At 38.2% G+C, this 17,597-nt stretch overlaps 1 protein-coding gene across 1 annotated transcript in view; it reads left to right on the top strand.

The window, feature by feature from the left end:
* Positions 1 to 17,597, top strand: part of DOCK11 (dedicator of cytokinesis 11) — a 280,134-nt gene that overhangs the window by 119,202 nt on the left and 143,335 nt on the right. Inside the window, exons 8-11 of the mRNA XM_006872109.1 lie at positions 8,715 to 8,849; positions 11,693 to 11,870; positions 12,238 to 12,317; positions 13,592 to 13,675. Of these exons, the coding sequence (XP_006872171.1) occupies positions 8,715 to 8,849; positions 11,693 to 11,870; positions 12,238 to 12,317; positions 13,592 to 13,675 (477 nt within the window). The remainder of the gene's footprint in view (positions 1 to 8,714; positions 8,850 to 11,692; positions 11,871 to 12,237; positions 12,318 to 13,591; positions 13,676 to 17,597) is intronic.

Below are 17,597 nucleotides of genomic sequence, written 5' to 3'. Positions count from 1 at the left end.
GAGCTGGATTCTTCAAATTGGAAGATTATAAAGTCCCATATATATGGCAGAAATTTTCATGTCTTCCCTTATGTATAAATTTCTCAACTCTGGTCACTTGTTAAATATAATCTGCACAGATTTTAGAGAAGAATCCTGACCAAAAGGGGAAAAGTGCAAAATAGAGTTTCAAATCCTCATGGCCCTCCAGACTTTCTGGAGCCATGGAAGCTGGATGAACTCCTGAAACTCTTGCCCAGAGAGCATCTTTAAATATTAACTAGAAATATCCCCTGAAATCATCTTTTACTCAACCAATAGTTTAGCTTAACCAGTAAGGAATGTCTGCCTTGAGCCTTGTGCTCTTTTAAGATCTATCTCTCTGGAACCAAATTGACAGCGACAACTCAAAAGAGTAGATAGGAACCTTAGGGGGCAGTGAGTCTGTGTTAAGGAGGAAAAGGAAGGTAAGAATGGTTACATGCCTTGAAGAATGGAATCAGTGTCACTGAAATGTATTTGTAGAAATTGTTGAATTGATGTATGTTCTGTCGTGTATACTCTCAATAGTGACAAAAATTAAAATGTATTTACAGAAAAACAACAAACAAAACAGAAACTCCAAGTTCTGACTAGAAACTGTGTTTTAGGCTAAATTATTATATCAGCAGTCTTGGGGGAACATTTTCACTTTTTAATAAAAATGGTACCCCAATTTGCAAATCACATATTACATAAATGTCAACCAATATGTTTTTTTTAAATATGTACATTATATAGTCTGAGCGATTTTCTGCAATTGTCATTAGTTTCTTAGAAGTGTTTGCTGAGTATCCCACTGTTGGTTGAAAAACTACCCCCAAGGAACCCAGCGTGCCGAGAGCTATTAGTGACGTACATTGTGCTACAAGTCCAAGTTCACATGCACAGACGTGTCTTTTACTGAGTAGGATGCTGACAGCACTTGCAAAAGCTCTTTTTGGTTGCCTGCGATGAAGAGAATCACTGTGACCATTTTTTACTCAGAGCTTGTAATTTTGCTTTATTCTTTATGTTCGTGTTAGAGCAGGGATATGCCCTGCTTATCCTTACTTTGTCATTCCAGCTAAGGACAGCACTTCTCTCTCATTGCCAGTCTTCAATTCCTGGAACAGTATTTGAAGTTTCAGATATTATATAGAAAAAAAATGAGTCCTCGGACAAAAATTCCAATCTGAACAGAAACCTATTCATTTATATTCACTCTAAAGTAGCTGCTAGAGACGTCTGCATTCCTCAGCATCTTTCTGTATCCTTGAAGGAATTTGCTGTAGATGAGATAGCTATGATGTTGAACATGACCTTCTCCTGGTATTTAAGAACCATTTTTCCTAAGGGATATGGGTGATAAATGGAATAAGGAAGAATCAGGTCTTGAGGGAACTTTTTTTGGTTTTTCCCTCACTGGTTTTTCATGACAGCGGCTACAACAAAACTGCAGATTCGTGGCCAACTCCTGGGACACCCACCCTTAGGCATCTTCTTGGCTCAGTTTGGTTACATTCCTCTAGCTCCCTCCTCCCCATCCTCAGCAATTAAACATTGAAGTGCCTTGGTCTTTGTGTGTTATTGGGGGTTGCAAGTTCAAGTGCTTGATGTATGACTCACTGCTAGAGCCCTTTCATATATCTATATACAATTTGCACAAAAGAGAGATATTTGTTATATATCCAGAGTCCAGAAGCCCCTACTGATTCCTTGACTGGTACAGAAGAGGGAGAACAACAAATCAAAAGAGCCTTGTGTCTAAGAAAGCTGAAAGGCCAAGGTCACTATGTTTATTAGGGGGAAAAGAGAAGAGAAAATCCTTTCTATTTGATTTGTTGTTGTTGTAGTAAAGTGCCGACGAGTTGGTTCCGATCCATAGCCACCCTGCATAGGGTTTGTGAGGAGCAGCTGGTGAGCTTGAACCGCCAACTTTGCAATTCAAAACGACTTTGCAGTCCAGCGCATTAACCCACAGCACCACACCAGGACTCCTTATATTTGATACCTGAGTCCAGTTTTCTTCTAAAGTATGCGAAACTCTCTCAGTTAACAAATGGGATACATTCAAGGGATTTTTCACTATTTTGTATTCTGTTTTTGTTTTCTCATTCATTTACTACTGTTCAAAAGCTATTTATTTACTGAGTGCTTTCTGTCTTTCTGTGTGTCAATCACTGTTGTTGTTGTTGTTAAGTGCTATCGAGTCAGTTCCAACCCATAGCAATGTAGAGATCAACAAATCTATCATCACATAGATTTTAAATATTTTGTTAGTACCAGGTGTTAGCTTTTTGGAAAATATAGAAAAGGGTAATATGTGAAACTTAAACTCAACTTGGGGAGGTAACACACACACACACATACACACACACAGTAAAAATAATTGTTTAAAGACAATACAGAGACCAAGTGGCCTAAGGTTAGAGAAGACTTCCTAAAGGAGGTTGGGCCTCAGAGAACCAGTACTAGTTGTTGGTTGTGTTGATCCAGACTCCTGACAATTCTACATGTACCAGAGTAGAACTGTGCTTAATAGGAATTAATCTTTTGGAAGTAGATTGCCAGGCCTCTTCTAGAAGGACTTAAACCCCTAACATTTTTGTAGCAGCCAAGCATGTTAATCATTTATACTCTCTTCCATCCCCACCACCCAATGACTCTGTCTAGAAAAAAGGGAATAGGAAAGGAGAGGTAATAGGACAGGTAGTATTTATAGGGTGGCATATATGTGAGGTGAAGTCAGGTAGTTAGGGGAGATAAACTTGGTTTGGCTATTTGGTGTTTTCTGGTGCCTCTGTTTCTCCTCTATAACATGGGGGTGATAATAGTACTTGCCACACAAGATCGGTTAGGAGGAGTAAATTGTATAATGGTGAAGCAAGCATTTAGTCACAGGCTGTACCACCGTAAGTGGTCAACTTTAGCAGTTGTTATTTTACTAGTAGGATTGTGGAAGGGCCTTGAATGCCAGAATCAGACATGTGTACTTGATCACACAGGTAACTGAGGGTTGTTGAAAGTTGGAGCCGAGCCATGACATTATGAAATCAGTCAGATAGAATATTGCTTCTGCAATCTGCAAGCTGTATTACAGACTCCCCCTAATAGACTTTGCTTCAAAATAAATTGCCTAAGAAAAGTCCCATGTCCAGAAATGATGGAATTGCTTAGGAAAAGAACAATTGAATACTGAATGACTTAAAATCAAGAAAGGTATGTGCCAGAATTGTATTCTTTCACCATACGTATTCACTCTGTATGCTGAGTACAACATCCGAGAAGCTGGATTATGTGAAGAAACTGGCATCAAGATTAGAGGAAGACTCATTAATAACCTGTGATATGCAGATGATGCAACTTTGCAGAAAGTAAAAAGGATTTGAAATACCACTGAAGATCAAAGACTACAGCTGTCACTGTGGATTGCACGTCAATGTAAAGGAAACTAAAATTCTCACAGCTGGACCAATCAATATCATGATAAATGGAGAAAACCTTGAAGTTGTCAAGGATTTCATAGTACTTGCATCCACAATCAACATCCATGGGAGCAGAAGTCAAGAAATCAAAGGATGGTTAATCGTATTGGGCAAATCTGCTGCAATAATGGGATCAAACATCATAATTATTGAGGGGATGGCACAGGACCAATCACTGTTTAGTTCTCTGGTACACAGGGTTGCTATAAGTCAGAAGCAACTCCCAGACATTGGATTTTTTACAAGTTTCCCAGCAGGTAGGCCTATGTAGTATATTAACATTTGGTAAGACAATAAAATGATAAGGTGGAGAGAGGTGAGTGATACATTAGATTACTAATCTAGTGGTAGGGATTCTTAAATAGAATGAAGCTTCTGACATTCTGGTGTAAATAATTATGACCTAGTTTTCTGATAAGGTCTTGTGGTTTCCTTCCCCATTATTTTTTTGTTCTTTGCTTAGAGTCACTCTGAGACCTAGTATGTCTCCTGCTATTCTGCTCTCTCTTTTTCCTTGCTGACCTTTCCATTCTCTTACTTTGGAGATAGTAGTAAATTAAATCTCCCTCCATCCCAGTTCCATATTGTTCTTGGCTCACCTACTTGATCAAACATTGGAGCATCCTTTCTCAGGGTATCTGGTTCATGTTATTTAGTAAATAATGTCCATCTAGGTCTTAGTGTGGCACTGTAGAATAAGCATTGGACTGCTAACTGCAAGGTCAGTGGTTCAAACCCTCCAGTCACTCCTTAGAACCCTTATACAAGGTCGCAATGAGTTGGAACTGACTCAGTAGCACTTAACAACAGCTGGTATGTATAGCTAATGTGCTCAGCTGCTAACTGAAAGGTTGGTGCTTCAAGTCCATCTAGAGGGTACGGAGGAAGAATTTATTTCTGAAAAAGCAGCCATTGAAAATCCTATGGAACACAGTTCGACCCTGACACACATTGGAGTCCCACGAGTCAAAGTCAGCTCAATGGAAACCGATGTGTTGATAGATGACACATGTAGATAAATACTCTTGAGATTTGTTATATAAAATGATAAAAGGATTTCCTGCTTTGAGGATACCAGGCACTCAACTTTCCTGCTTTTCTTCCATGTTTGATTCAATTAAATGATGCAAGGTCTTTGTTCCTGCTCAAGAGGGGCAAACATAGACCTGGTTAACTTTGAAAGACCTAGTGATCCTCAACCCCAGAGAGTCTTTGCCTTTCACTTACTCCATATTTTCCTCTTCTGGGTGCACCAAGTAGGCTACTTGCCATGATCCATACTCCTCACTTTGAGTATGGGGGAGAATTTTCAACTGTGTTCCATAGGAAGTTGGGAAAAATAATAAAGGAAAGAAAGAGCAGGAATATGGACTTTACCAAGAGACTCCATTCTATTGGGTGAAACTAATGGAGAATCTGGGTATATTATTCATTTGTTCATGATTCCTTTTGTAATATTTGAGTCCAGGCATTATTCTAGGTGATCTAGATACAGCAGTAGGTGAGATATGGACTTTCGCAGTCTACACAAACTGACGGTAAATAGGTAAACAGATAAATGAATCAGAATATGAAAAGAGAAAAACAGGTTGCTATGATGAGGGCAGGTGATCATAGAAAGCCTCTCGGAGTAGGTGGCATTCAAGCAAAAACCTGATAGAAGTAAGGAAGTGAACTCTGGATATTTGGGGAAGAGGATTGTAGGTCAAGGTACAGGAAAAGACCTTGAAGGAGCTTGTGTGGGATATTTAAGGAGCAGTTGGTATGTCAGAGAAGCCATGGTGGTGCAGTGATTAAATGTTCAGCTGGTAACTGAAAGGTTGGTAGTTTGAATCCACCTGCTGCTCTGTGGGAGAAAGATGTGTCAGCCTGCTCCCATAAAGATTTCCAGCCTTGGAAACCATATGAAGCAGTTCAAATCTGCCCTATAGGACCACTGTAAGTCAGAATCAATCCAATGACAATGGGGGTTATTTATTTATTTATTTTTATTTTAAATAAGTCTGTGTAGCTGGGGTAGTCTGATGCCAGGATCCTGTAGAGCATTCCAGGCTGTGATGAGGATTCTGGAATTTATTCTAAACTCCATGAGAAACTATTAGAGGATTAGGCAAGATTCACTTTGTCACTCTAGTGTGACTCTGATTCTAGTTCTGCCAGACTTGCCTGGGTGAACTTAAGTGAGCTCATAGTCACTCAATTTGCTTCTACATAAACTGGGGATAGGGATCCTTACCCCCAAGGGCCATTAAAATAATTAGCTCTCAGTTACAAAGGACTTGGGGCCTTCAAATGAAAGGTGTGACATAAATACTACTGTTCCATATAGTCATTTTCTCATCATCTGTCTTCTCTTTGAAATGCAAGCGAATGTGGAATTGTACCCTAAATAGTCACATATTGGACATTTTTGAAATGTCGGGGAAGTTATATTTCTGATTTCTCTTTTTGTTCCGTGTGCTAGATTTAAGGTATCCTTTTTTTCTTTTTTTCATTTGAAAGACCCCATAAAGATTTCTAGACGTTAAAACCCAACAACACGTATCATAGAATATTAGAATAAGAAACAGCTCTTAGAGAACTTACAGATCTGTTGTTGGGTCAGAATCTGATTTCTATATGTCGTTATTGTTAAGTGCTGTCAAATCAGTTCTGACCTGGAGGAGCCCTGTATAATCACTGACCTTTCGGTTAGCAGTCCAGTGCTTATCCTACAGCTCCCACCAGCACTTTTATTTAAAGATTCTTCATTGTGCAAACTGTGCTTCTAGTATGTTAGGAAATAGCTTGGGGTGGGTAACTGCTCACCTGGGAAGGCTGCTATATTTGTTCAATTTTGGTCAAATTTTATGTGGATTATGAAAAAAAAAGCATTAACAGTCTGGTCTGATGCCATAGTTTTACAAGTGCGGCAACTGAGATAGGCCCAGGAAGGAGCAGTCATGAGGACAGTTTCACTGCTGGTTGGCAGGAGAGCCAGATGAGAATGAATCTTAGAGCTTTCAGGCGTCTGCGCCTATTTCACCATGTGCTTTCCCCAGATTCATAAGCAACCTACCTCAGTGTCGTTTTTACACATAATTGCAATATTAGAGGAAGTGATTTACTGTAATTTCAGATCCTTTTCCATCTCTGTTGTGATGGTGTACTTTGCTAATATTGGAAGTGGTGGGTGCCACAAAACATCTTTGCTTGGTTAGGCAGCTGTACATGAAAAAAAGGAAAGAAAGAAAAATTCAGCAGACTGTAATTTGGCCCCATGTTAGACAAAGATTTGCTCTGTATTTTCCTTTCCTCTACCCCTTTCCATTACTTGGCTCTGAACCCTGAAAATGGATTCTGCAGACTGTACCACTGAAGCTAGAGACTTTTTTAGATTAGGTAATTTAAATTAACGTGAAAAATTAAACCACATTAGAATGTAAATTATTCTAATCTCGTTTAATTTTTCATGTTAATTTTTGTCTTGTAAATGTATTCTAATTTCTCTCATACATACTTACTGTAATAACCTTTCTAAAAGCAATGTTTTACCTAATGTAAGTGCTCAGTAAGTGTTGGATCAGATAAAATGGGCTAATGACATAATTTTAAGTCTTCTGTTCCCATCATTTTAGTAAGAGATGTGAACCATTGTGGAAATAAGTAAAAATACGTGCATTGTTACCATTATGATTAACATTCTCCTTGTATATTAACCTAGACTTTTTTCATTTATAACGCTAATAAACATAAATGTGGATAAACGGGATATGAGGAGTTCTCTGTATGCTTTCTGTACTTTTGTATCATAAGGCAGAAATCTTGACTTGACTGCTATTCATAAAAAGCAGACCAATATTTTCTGCTTGGACTCCTTTCTGATCATATCATATAGCCCACATGGCCACTCCTTGAAATAGAAGCTGTAGCATTCACCAGTCTAACCTGTTAGGGTGTTCCTCACCCTGGTTTATTTTCTGTTGTTCATTTAAACAATCAATGACACTACGACTGCAAGCATTGTTATTTCTTTTTACTGGCTTTCCTAAAAAGAAGCATCCCTTGACATGTTTCTGTATCCTGCTTACTCATGCTATGGCGAAAGACATTGCTGATGTTTCACATACTGTGCCAGAAGTTAAGCAGTTTGCAAGAATGATCTTGCCAAGCAATACACTTTGCATACTTACAGTGCTTAAAATAGCCAAGGATCATACTGAATGATAATCAGATGGGTGATTGAAATTGGTGTGCTTCCACCCTATAGCAAAGTTCTGTGGGGAAGACAGGGTACATAGGAATGCATCTCCTTAATCATCCCCAAGAGTCTTATTTCGTAGTCTTCGGACCCAAAAATGCTATTAGACTCATCATCTTGGAGAATTGCGTCTGGAATAAGCACTACAACAAGTACTTGAACACAGCTTGCTTGATGTGACTTACTGAAAGCCACACCAGTTCGAGAGTTCCTGATCTGAGGCAAGAGTAGAACAGATCAGATCACTTAGTTTTGTTCTTTTCTCCATTCTTGGGGGATTTGCTGTGAGGTGTCTCCATAGGCTGCTCCTTAACTCTTGTGAATCCCTAACTCTCAATGAATGGCATAGTCTCGTTGGACCTACCCATTCAAATCTCAATAATTCAGGCCATTCAGCAACAACTGGTAAGCAACTAATGGCATTCAGAATTTTCCCTGTGAGTGGATTCTAAGCTGGACCTTCAGAGGGGGAGATGATGGCACAGTGTAGGTAAGTGTGTATCTGTGAGGGGGCTTCAGGTAGGGCTTGGAAACATTCCATTATTGTTTAATTCCAGATATCCAAAAGTTTTGAAGCCCCCTTGTATATGTGTGTGTACATACATATTTATATATCTTTGGATTTGTGGTTGTGTGAGTGCAATTAGCAGAGTACAACTGTGGCATGCAACTAAATGGAAAAAAGATGCTATAGTGATAAAAAGGTCATTCAGATATAAAAATGCTCTATAAACTGTAAAGTATTAAGCAGTCTTAATTATGGTTCTGTTTTAGATGTTTGATTGACTGAGGGTATATCTCTTGGCTTCAAATTTTCTTTTCTTCAAAGAGAAATGAAGATCATTATAATTCCTAACAGCTTCTCAGGGTTGCTTGAAGAGTATCCAGATACAAACCCTGGCAAGCTATTTAAAGTTTTTAGATACAAGAAACTGTTCAACGGTAACATATATGTGACAGAGGTATCAATGGTGGCTTTTCCCCTATAGGTATTCAAGAGGCGGTATTTCTACTTGACTCAGCTTCCTGATGGTTCATATATTCTTAATTCCTATAAAGATGAAAAAAATTCAAAAGAATCTAAAGGTTGCATCTACTTGGACGCCTGCATTGATGTTGTTCAGGTAAGGTTATAGAGCTAATTGATTTCTTTTTCTTTAGGGAGAGTATTGATAGACTGTTAAGAGCCTCATCACACTGTTATGTCTTGGTTAATAGCATTACCATCAACCAAAACATCCATATTACTAACTTTGGAATCCTCTTCGATGCCCCACTCTCACTCAAGTTTGCCAAACCCTTTGAGCCTGGCTCCAAAGTGCATTTTGAGTCTTCTGCCCTTCTTTCTATTTTCACTGCCCTTTTTGGGGGTTGTCTTTTATCTTCTCTTACCTGGAACCTTGTTTTCTGATTGGTTGTCCTGCTCCAGTCCTTTTACTCTGTCTTCCTAAGACATAGATTGATTCCTTCACTACCCTACCCATAAGCTTTTGGCTCTTGATTTATTGTTTGTGGGGTGAGAGCTAAAGATCTTAACATGACGGTGAAGGCCTGTAGTGATCTGGCCTTCTCCTACTTTCAAACCTCACCTCTACTTGCATTCTCTTCTACATTCTCTGTTCCAGCCATTCCAGGCCAAGCACGCCACAGTGTTTCACACATATGTGACGTTCATAACCTTTTTTTGTTTTTGTTTTTGTTTTTGCTTGGCATATACTTTCCCTTAGGGTCCTAATTGAACCTTATTTTTTTGGACTCTGTTCAAATACCACTTGTGAAATGAAGTGTTTTCTATTTCCTTCCATACTCTTATACTCCCAAGTGGAATTAAGCTTCACCTCCCTTATGCTACCACTTTCCTATTTCCTGTCATGTTCACTGACCCACACACTTAATTTATGGTTCATGATGCATATTCTGTCTTGAATTACAGGGACCACAACTTAACTCATTTCTGTATCCTTTGTAGTACTTAGCAGTACTGCGCACACAGCCTCAGTTTAACAGTTGTTTGTTGATTCGAATTACTCAGGGGGCATGAACCAAGAACAGCGAGACACAGGACAGAGAGACTATCCAAATAGGAAGTGGATTGACCAAGAATTAGGAGCCATTACTACAGAGCCCTGCAAACACCATGGACTAGAAGAGCAATGGGCTGATTAGGAGTCAGAAGATACTGACTCATCATCCTGAACCTACCTGAATTTCAATTTTCTGAACTGTAAACTGAGGATTAATAATGTATATGTACACTTACTGGGCCCTGGGTGACACAAACGATTTGTACTTGACTCTTAGCCCAAAGGTTTGGTAGTTCAAGCCCATACAACGGTGCCATGGAAGAAGGTCTGGCGATCTGCTTCTGTAAAGATTATAGCCAAGAAAATCCCACAGAACAGCTAAACTCAGTAACATATGAGGTTGCTATGAGCCAGAATGGACTCGTAAGTTAGGTTTTTGTTTTTTTAATGTATCCTATGAAACAGGCGTGCTGTGAGGATCAAATGAGAAAACACTTTTAAAAAGTATAAAGATCTACATGGATACACAGTATTTATTAAATTTATAACAGCTTTCTTAACACAATTTCCAGATTTTCTACCTTCTTTCAACCCGGGATTGGCCTTCCTTTGTAGTTTTCCCAAAATCTTCTTTTCCCATCTATTTATGATCTTCCCCCAAAATTTTTGCTAAATTCTTAAAGCTTTATCTCTCATTATAGCCATTTAATTTTATCCTTTGCTATAATTTGAAGATGAGAAGAGCGACATTCTTGGTAGAATTTGAATAATGACCGTGCAGTAGAAAATTTTTGATTCTTGAGTCCCCCCAGTTTGTTTTTTTAATTAATGCTGAACGACTTGGGAGGGGAACAGAGTAGCATGTCTTTTGTCATGACAAAGGAGGCAATAATGTAAAAGAATGTGTTCTTGTGTTTGAGGAAAGAAGGAAGCTTTAGTTTTTCACTTGTGCTAGTATTTGTGATAGTTTGCTAACATAGTGATTGCCAGTCGGGCTGCTAACTTCAAGGTCAGCAGTTTGAAACTACCTACTGTTCGATGGGAGAAAGATAAGGCTTTCTGCTCCTGTAAAGATGTGCAGCCTCAGAAACCCTATGCAGGGTTGTTATGAGTTGGAACTGACTCCATGGCACACCACCACCACCACCACCATTTCCACATTATTACTGTGAGCCCCTATTTCACATGAACCAACTTGTCTTCTAAGCTATTAGCATATATTTCCAATTATGCATGTGAATGAGGTATCTAGAATTTAGTGTTCATGTGAATAAAGTAACTATGATACACTTTATGGTGTGATAGAAAGCAAGTGTCAGATTTGTTCCAGGTCACATTGAATTTGGTTTTGGGAGGTGGTTTTTAATTTCAATAAATATACAAGCAAAACTTTATGTGGGGTACAAATAATAAAACACGATTGTTGAGTTTGATGGCGATAGTTTGCTCTTCTGAATGCGAGGGATGCCAAAATGTCTAACAGGATAATACTTACTCAACAAGCAGTGGCAGTGGTGGTGATGGTGTCTATGTGCCATAGAGTCGGTTTCAACTCATAGTGACCCTGTATAGGGTTTCTGAGGCTGCAAATCTTTACAGGAGCAGAAAGCTTCATCTTTCTTCCATGGAGTGGCTGGTAGTTTTGAACTGTTGACCTTGAGGTTAGCATCCTGACTCATAACCACTACACTACCAGAACTCCTTCAACAAGCAGTGTATAATGCCAGTTTTGTGCATATAGTACCAAGGGAAACAAACAAACAAAAAGATGTGTCTTGGAGCTTACATTGCTTATTGAAAGAAGTAATTATTCAATGAAAGTATTGACACACATATGTGCTGAGTTGATGTAAAAATAAATAAACGAATGAAATCTAATATTAAGAGGATAACTAACTGAACACTTGCTTTTTTTTCTTTCTTTCTCTCTCTTTCCCGTCTAGTGCCCCAAAATGCGCCGTCATGCCTTTGAACTCAAGATGTTTGATAAGTACAGCCATTATCTGGCTGCTGAAACTGAGCAGGAAATGGAGGAATGGTTGATAACTTTGAAAAAGATTATTCAGATCAATACCGACAGTTTAGTGCAAGAGAAAAAAGAGACGGTCGAAACAGCACAAGGTCAGAATTTTTAAATGATCCGTTATTGAAGTGATGCCCTTGTCTTTAATCCACAGAAATGTCCTTTGTGCAGGGTGAATATAGAACTCTTCATCTTGACTGTTGACCTTTTTCTTCATTTCAAGTGTCTCTAAGCTTATTTTGGTATTTTTAAGAGTTGATGCGGTGTAGGCTTTGACACATGTGAAATATAACCAGACTGAAACGTATAGGAAATCCATGACAGATTTTCTCAAGGCCAGTAAAGATTCTTTACAATAAATCTAGTAGGAGAGGATAGAGGTGGGAGAGAGAGTTGAGAAGTTCCTCCTAGGTGATTAGTAGCGGTCTGTATGGTTTGGAACATCTGTTTTTAATGAATTTACAGATGATGAAACTAGCAGCCAAGGAAAAGCCGAGAACATCATGGCCAGTTTGGAGAGGAGCATGCATCCGGAGCTGATGAAGGTATTTCTTATGGCAATTTGCCATCAAATGAGGCAATGCAGGATTTGCTATCAAAGTTGCAATGCTCAACTCCCATTTGGCAACATCATTGCTAAGTTAAAAGCCACAGGAAATTAATTAATAGAGGAGGTAGAAGTTGTAAAAGTTACACTGCTAAAGACAGAATTGTTAAGTGTCACCTGACGATCTGAAAAATCTTTTCTAGACACCAGAATGTCCTTCTAAGTTTTTGACACTTTATTAATTCTATCTACTTCTTAAGTAGTTTGGTTAATATACCTCATTCATAAAATAAACATCCTTCTTTCGGTTGACTATTGATGTAGCGTAGTGCATGAACATAATAGTGTAATGATTTACTTAAGTTAATATTATAGGCAAATCATATATTTTCTCTAGCTAGAGATATACATATATGTATGAACATATGAATTTCACCCCATAAAGATTTTGGTGCGCAGACAGCATATGTATTATTTACTCTCCTCTTTGGCATGTGAAATGAGCCAATATTTAAAGTTTAGAGGTTAATTCCTAGCATATCTTACTAAGGATATACCTCTTCCTAGGTGAACTCTATTTATAATAGCGTGTGGACCATTTATTCCATTAAACCCTTGTTGAGCCTATTTATATTTTTATTTGAGTCCTCTTTCTGGATTAAATTACATGCATTTAGCAATTCCTCTTTTGTTTTGGAATTTACCACTCTCTCAAGCGTCAACAAGTTTTAAAGCTATTTTCCAAACTTTAGGAGCACATGCATGGTCCCTGATTTGGGCTTTTTCTGATTTTGTAGATTTCATTCATAGCCCCTCTCAGTTTTCTGTCATTCCAGATTATACAGCCCATTGTGTCTTTTCTGAGGTGATGGAATCAGTTATATGCAATATTCCAGGTGATCAGATGGATATGTAGAAAGATAGTATTTCCTCTTTTGTTTATTTCTCCTTCTTATCCGAAGTCTCTTGGATTCCTTTTTGATACGTACAGCACACTAAACAATATCCCTGGTCTGATGAAAGACAAAGAAACAGTAAGGGTCTAATCAATAACTTATCATGGGTCAGAGGGACAGCAACATATCACTCCATCACCAAGCCAGCATCTTAAATTCCTGGAAATGGAGAATGGTATATTTTTGAGCCAGTCTATGTCAGATTGCTAGCTTATATAAACTATATATTTAAACAGTATTTAATATTTTTTTGAAAGAAATGAAGTAATATTTGGTCTACTTTTTCATAATCTTTTTTTTTTATTTTTAACTTTAGTATGGAAGAGAAACTGAACAGCTAAACAAACTCAGCAGAGGAGATGGAAGACAGAATCTCTTTTCTTTTGATTCAGAAGTTCAGGTATTAACGATGTCTTTCTTTACTCCTAGAATTATTGTTTATCCAGATAAGCTACATCTTTGAAATGTTGAATCACTGATATATGCACTATTTATCTCATTTCCTTTGAGCATAAAGCTTAACAACTCACACTTCACTATCAAAAACGGTCTCACATGCAAATAGTTTGAGACCAAATATATGCTTTTCTCTCAGTTCCCTGTATTCTTTTCGCTTCATCTTGTTCCTCAGAATAGACAAAGAACCCTTAAAAATGGTTTCAGCACTATTTTCAAACCATTAAATACAATTGTGATCTAGTGACAATATAAAGAATACCAACCTGCCAAAGACATATTTACTTTCACTTTTTATGTGGGTCTGTAGAAGTAGGATAACTTTCATGTCTATCTTAATCCGTCTTTAAATGGAGGGAGGTGCATGAAAGTGCAGGTTTATGGGCCTAGGTGTATTTTAACCTCTTTCATAAGAATTGCTGTTGTTAAGTGAAGTTAAGTTGATTCTGACTCACAGTGACCTTGTATAGGGTTTCCAAGGAGTGGCTGGCAGGTTTGAACCGCAGACCTTGCAGTTAACAGTCCAGTGCTTATCCTACAGCACCACACCAGGTCTCATGAGAATTAGGTACTTTTTATTGACTAAGAAGTATCTAGTTAATATTCATTCCATGACATTTTCTAATTACTTTAGTGTATTTAAGATGGAAAAAGTATACCATATGTATTACAAACATTTTCCTAACTGAAAATATTTTACATGAAAGTGAAATTACTTCCGGAAGACAGACTTTTAAAATGTTTTCTTTTGTGTGTGTGTATGTTGTGTGTGTGTGTGTGTGTGTGTGTGTGTATCAGCTTCCTAAATTAAATCAAATAGGAAAAAGAAATGACAACCAAAAGTTCTAATATGGTGTACACATACAAAACAAAACAAAAAAATATTTTCATTTAAATGCCCAAAGGGCACATTCTACTAGTCAGCTTTCTGTCCACAGGCACACAGCCTTATTCAGTCCATGAGCCTAGAGCCCGCAGCTGCTCATCTCTCCATGCCACTGTCTCTGCTGTTGCCACTTTTCGAGGTAGGGATCTCACACTCCACTCATGCTCTTCCTGTTTCATGGTCCTGGGATCGTCTTTTCCTGAAATGAAAGGTTAACTACACCTCCCTTTTAGTTAGACATCTGCTACAATTACAGTTGTGACAATCACAATTAGTCCTGCTAACAATTATTCTAAATTTAATTGTAAAATCCTATCACCATCCTTGTGGTGAGACCTAGGAACACCTGAGCCCATGGACAAGGACATAGTCACAGAGGGGCTACAGCTGAGAGTGAAGCATCCACTGGATATGAAGTGAGGGGAGATGCACAAGAACACCCAAACTTGCAGATAGTACCCATTTATTTGACCTAGCCTCGATGCCTTGATAATCAGAACTCAACTAAAGGACAATTAATTTTTGTTTATATAAAGGAAACACAAGGGTACATTGCTACAATTTGATGGACTTGACCTATACTCATGGAGGTAGTAAAAATACCAACACAGAGGGAAAGAGTCTTCACATCAAGTATCAATGCTATCCCCTCTGTACACAGGGTAGATAGGGATGGGCAACTTAGACATTGGCTACCTAAAATGACGGGGCCATAAAGGCACGAAGTGACTGGCTTACAAGGTTTTAAGAGGGAGTTTAGTTTAAGAGTGTGGGCGGGAATATAGAGTCCCCATTGAATAGTTTTCATCTTGTCTAGATGGGTCTGGCGAAAGAAGATGGGAATAAGATTCTTATGATTCAATAGTGAGTAATTGTTATGAATAATTGTGAAGGTCACAATTGTAAAGGTAGAAGTTTTGTAACAAAAATGGGGGAGTAGTTAATCGTACAGTCCAGAAACAGGACCCTAAGACCATCAAGGGAGAAGAGCACAAGCAGAATGTGAGACCTTATCCAGAGAAGCAGTGACACCAGAGATGGAGACAGAGATGAGGACATGGAGAAAGGGAGCAGCTGAGGACTACAAATCGGGCTGCTAACCTCAAGGTCGGTAGTTTGAAACTACCAGCCATTCCGTGGGGGAAAGATGAGGCTTTCTGCTCCCGTAAAGATTTACAGCCTCGGAAACCCTACACAGGGTCAATATGAGTTGGAACTGACTCCACGGTACTTAACAACAACAAAGGGACTAAGAGATGGTGGCCAGGAGGCAGACTTGCAGAAGGTGCCCTTTGGTGGTGTAAATTATTATATATGCTTGAGTGTTTTTAAAAAAACAAAACAAAACAAAAAAAGAGCTAAAGTGAATAGAGAGAAATACTGTTTGCTGACGGTACATGGAGGGGATTATAATCATTATAATGAAGCGGAGTGTATGATTTGTTGGACGTAAAACTGATGATCTGCCCTGTAAACTTCCACTCAAATCACAATTAAAAAAATCCTACCATAGAATGAATGTAAAACTAATGTTCTCCCATGTATACTATCACATAATTCACAATAAATCATTAAAAAAAATCCTACCACCATCCTTAATTCCTTTTTTAAAAAGTTATTTTGTTGTTGTTGAAAATATACATAGCAAAATGTAACCAATTCAATAGTTTCCCCGCGTACAATTCAGTGAGATTGATTGTATCCTTGAATTTGAGCTGCCATTCTCACCTTCTTTCTGAGTAGTTCTTCTTCCATTTACATACACTGAGCTTCCCAGCTAACCTTTCCAGAGTTGTTGTAGCCAGTTTGATCCTATCTAGATAGTTCATTAAAAAAGCATAGTGTTCAAGGCCCACATTCTGTTTTGTTTTTTAAAAGCTTTTATTGTGAATTGAATAATAGTTTACAGGGCAGAAAATCAGTTTCACACTCAGTATATCACAATTTGTTTCATTCAACGATTACAATCCCCTCCGTGCACTATCGGTAAGCAGTTTTTATCTCTGTTTTCCCCACCCCCACCCCCTTTTTTGATGTACAGAAAATATTTATTTGTTTAAATGTACAAAGGGCAAATTTTACAAGCCAGCCTCCTGCCTGCAGGTACACAGCCTTTCTCATTCCATGGGTCTAGAGTCCTCAGCTGTTCTCTCTCTCTATACCATTGCCTATGATTCCGTCTCTGCTGTTGCCTCTTTTCTGATTAGGATTCCACATTCCACTCATGCTCTTCCCTCTTGATATGGTTCCAGAGTCCTCTGTTCAGGTAATAAAAGATTAACTACTCTCCTCTTTTTGTTTCACATCTTCTACATTTACAGTTGTGACAATTGCAATTAGTCATGGTAACAATTACTCACAATTGAAGCAAAAGAATTCTATCCCCATCCTCCCCCATCCTCTTTCACTAGACCCATCTGGACAAAAGGAAAACTTTTCAGTGGGGATTCTACCTTACCTACCTCATTCTGAAACTAAGCACATTCTTGAAAGCTTGTAAGCCAGCCACTTCATGTGTTTATAGCTTCCCTTTTTTGGTAACCAATGTCTAAGTTAAGGCCCACATTCTTTACCAGTTAAACAAAGTCACTGATTGGTTTAATGAAGACTTTAGGGGATATTTCTGGCTTAAGGAATAAGATTTAAAGATGATATCAGGGCCATCGTTTGGAAGTTCATCCAGCGTTAAGCACCATACAGTTTCTTGATGTAAATTTAATTTTGTTTCAAATGGAGAAGTATTCAGTTAATGTGTCACACAAACAGTTTTTGTTGTTCTTTCTTTCTTCCTTTTTTTGTAAAAATATCATGAGAGAATCAACTTATTTGGAGAAATTGAGTTTTAAGTTTCATTCTTTTCTGCAGCAGTGTTATTTATTTTTACTGTGCATTACATGATTTAAAAACAAACAAACGTATAGTAGGCCTGGGGAATGTTAATTATAAGACATTCATTCAGAAATATTCTTGTTCCCAGCAT

Source organism: Chrysochloris asiatica, unplaced genomic scaffold, assembly GCF_000296735.1.
Source record: "Chrysochloris asiatica unplaced genomic scaffold, ChrAsi1.0 scaffold00183, whole genome shotgun sequence".
Lineage (NCBI taxonomy): Eukaryota > Metazoa > Chordata > Mammalia > Afrosoricida > Chrysochloridae > Chrysochloris > Chrysochloris asiatica.
This window is presented reverse-complemented; position numbering and strand designations above follow the sequence as displayed.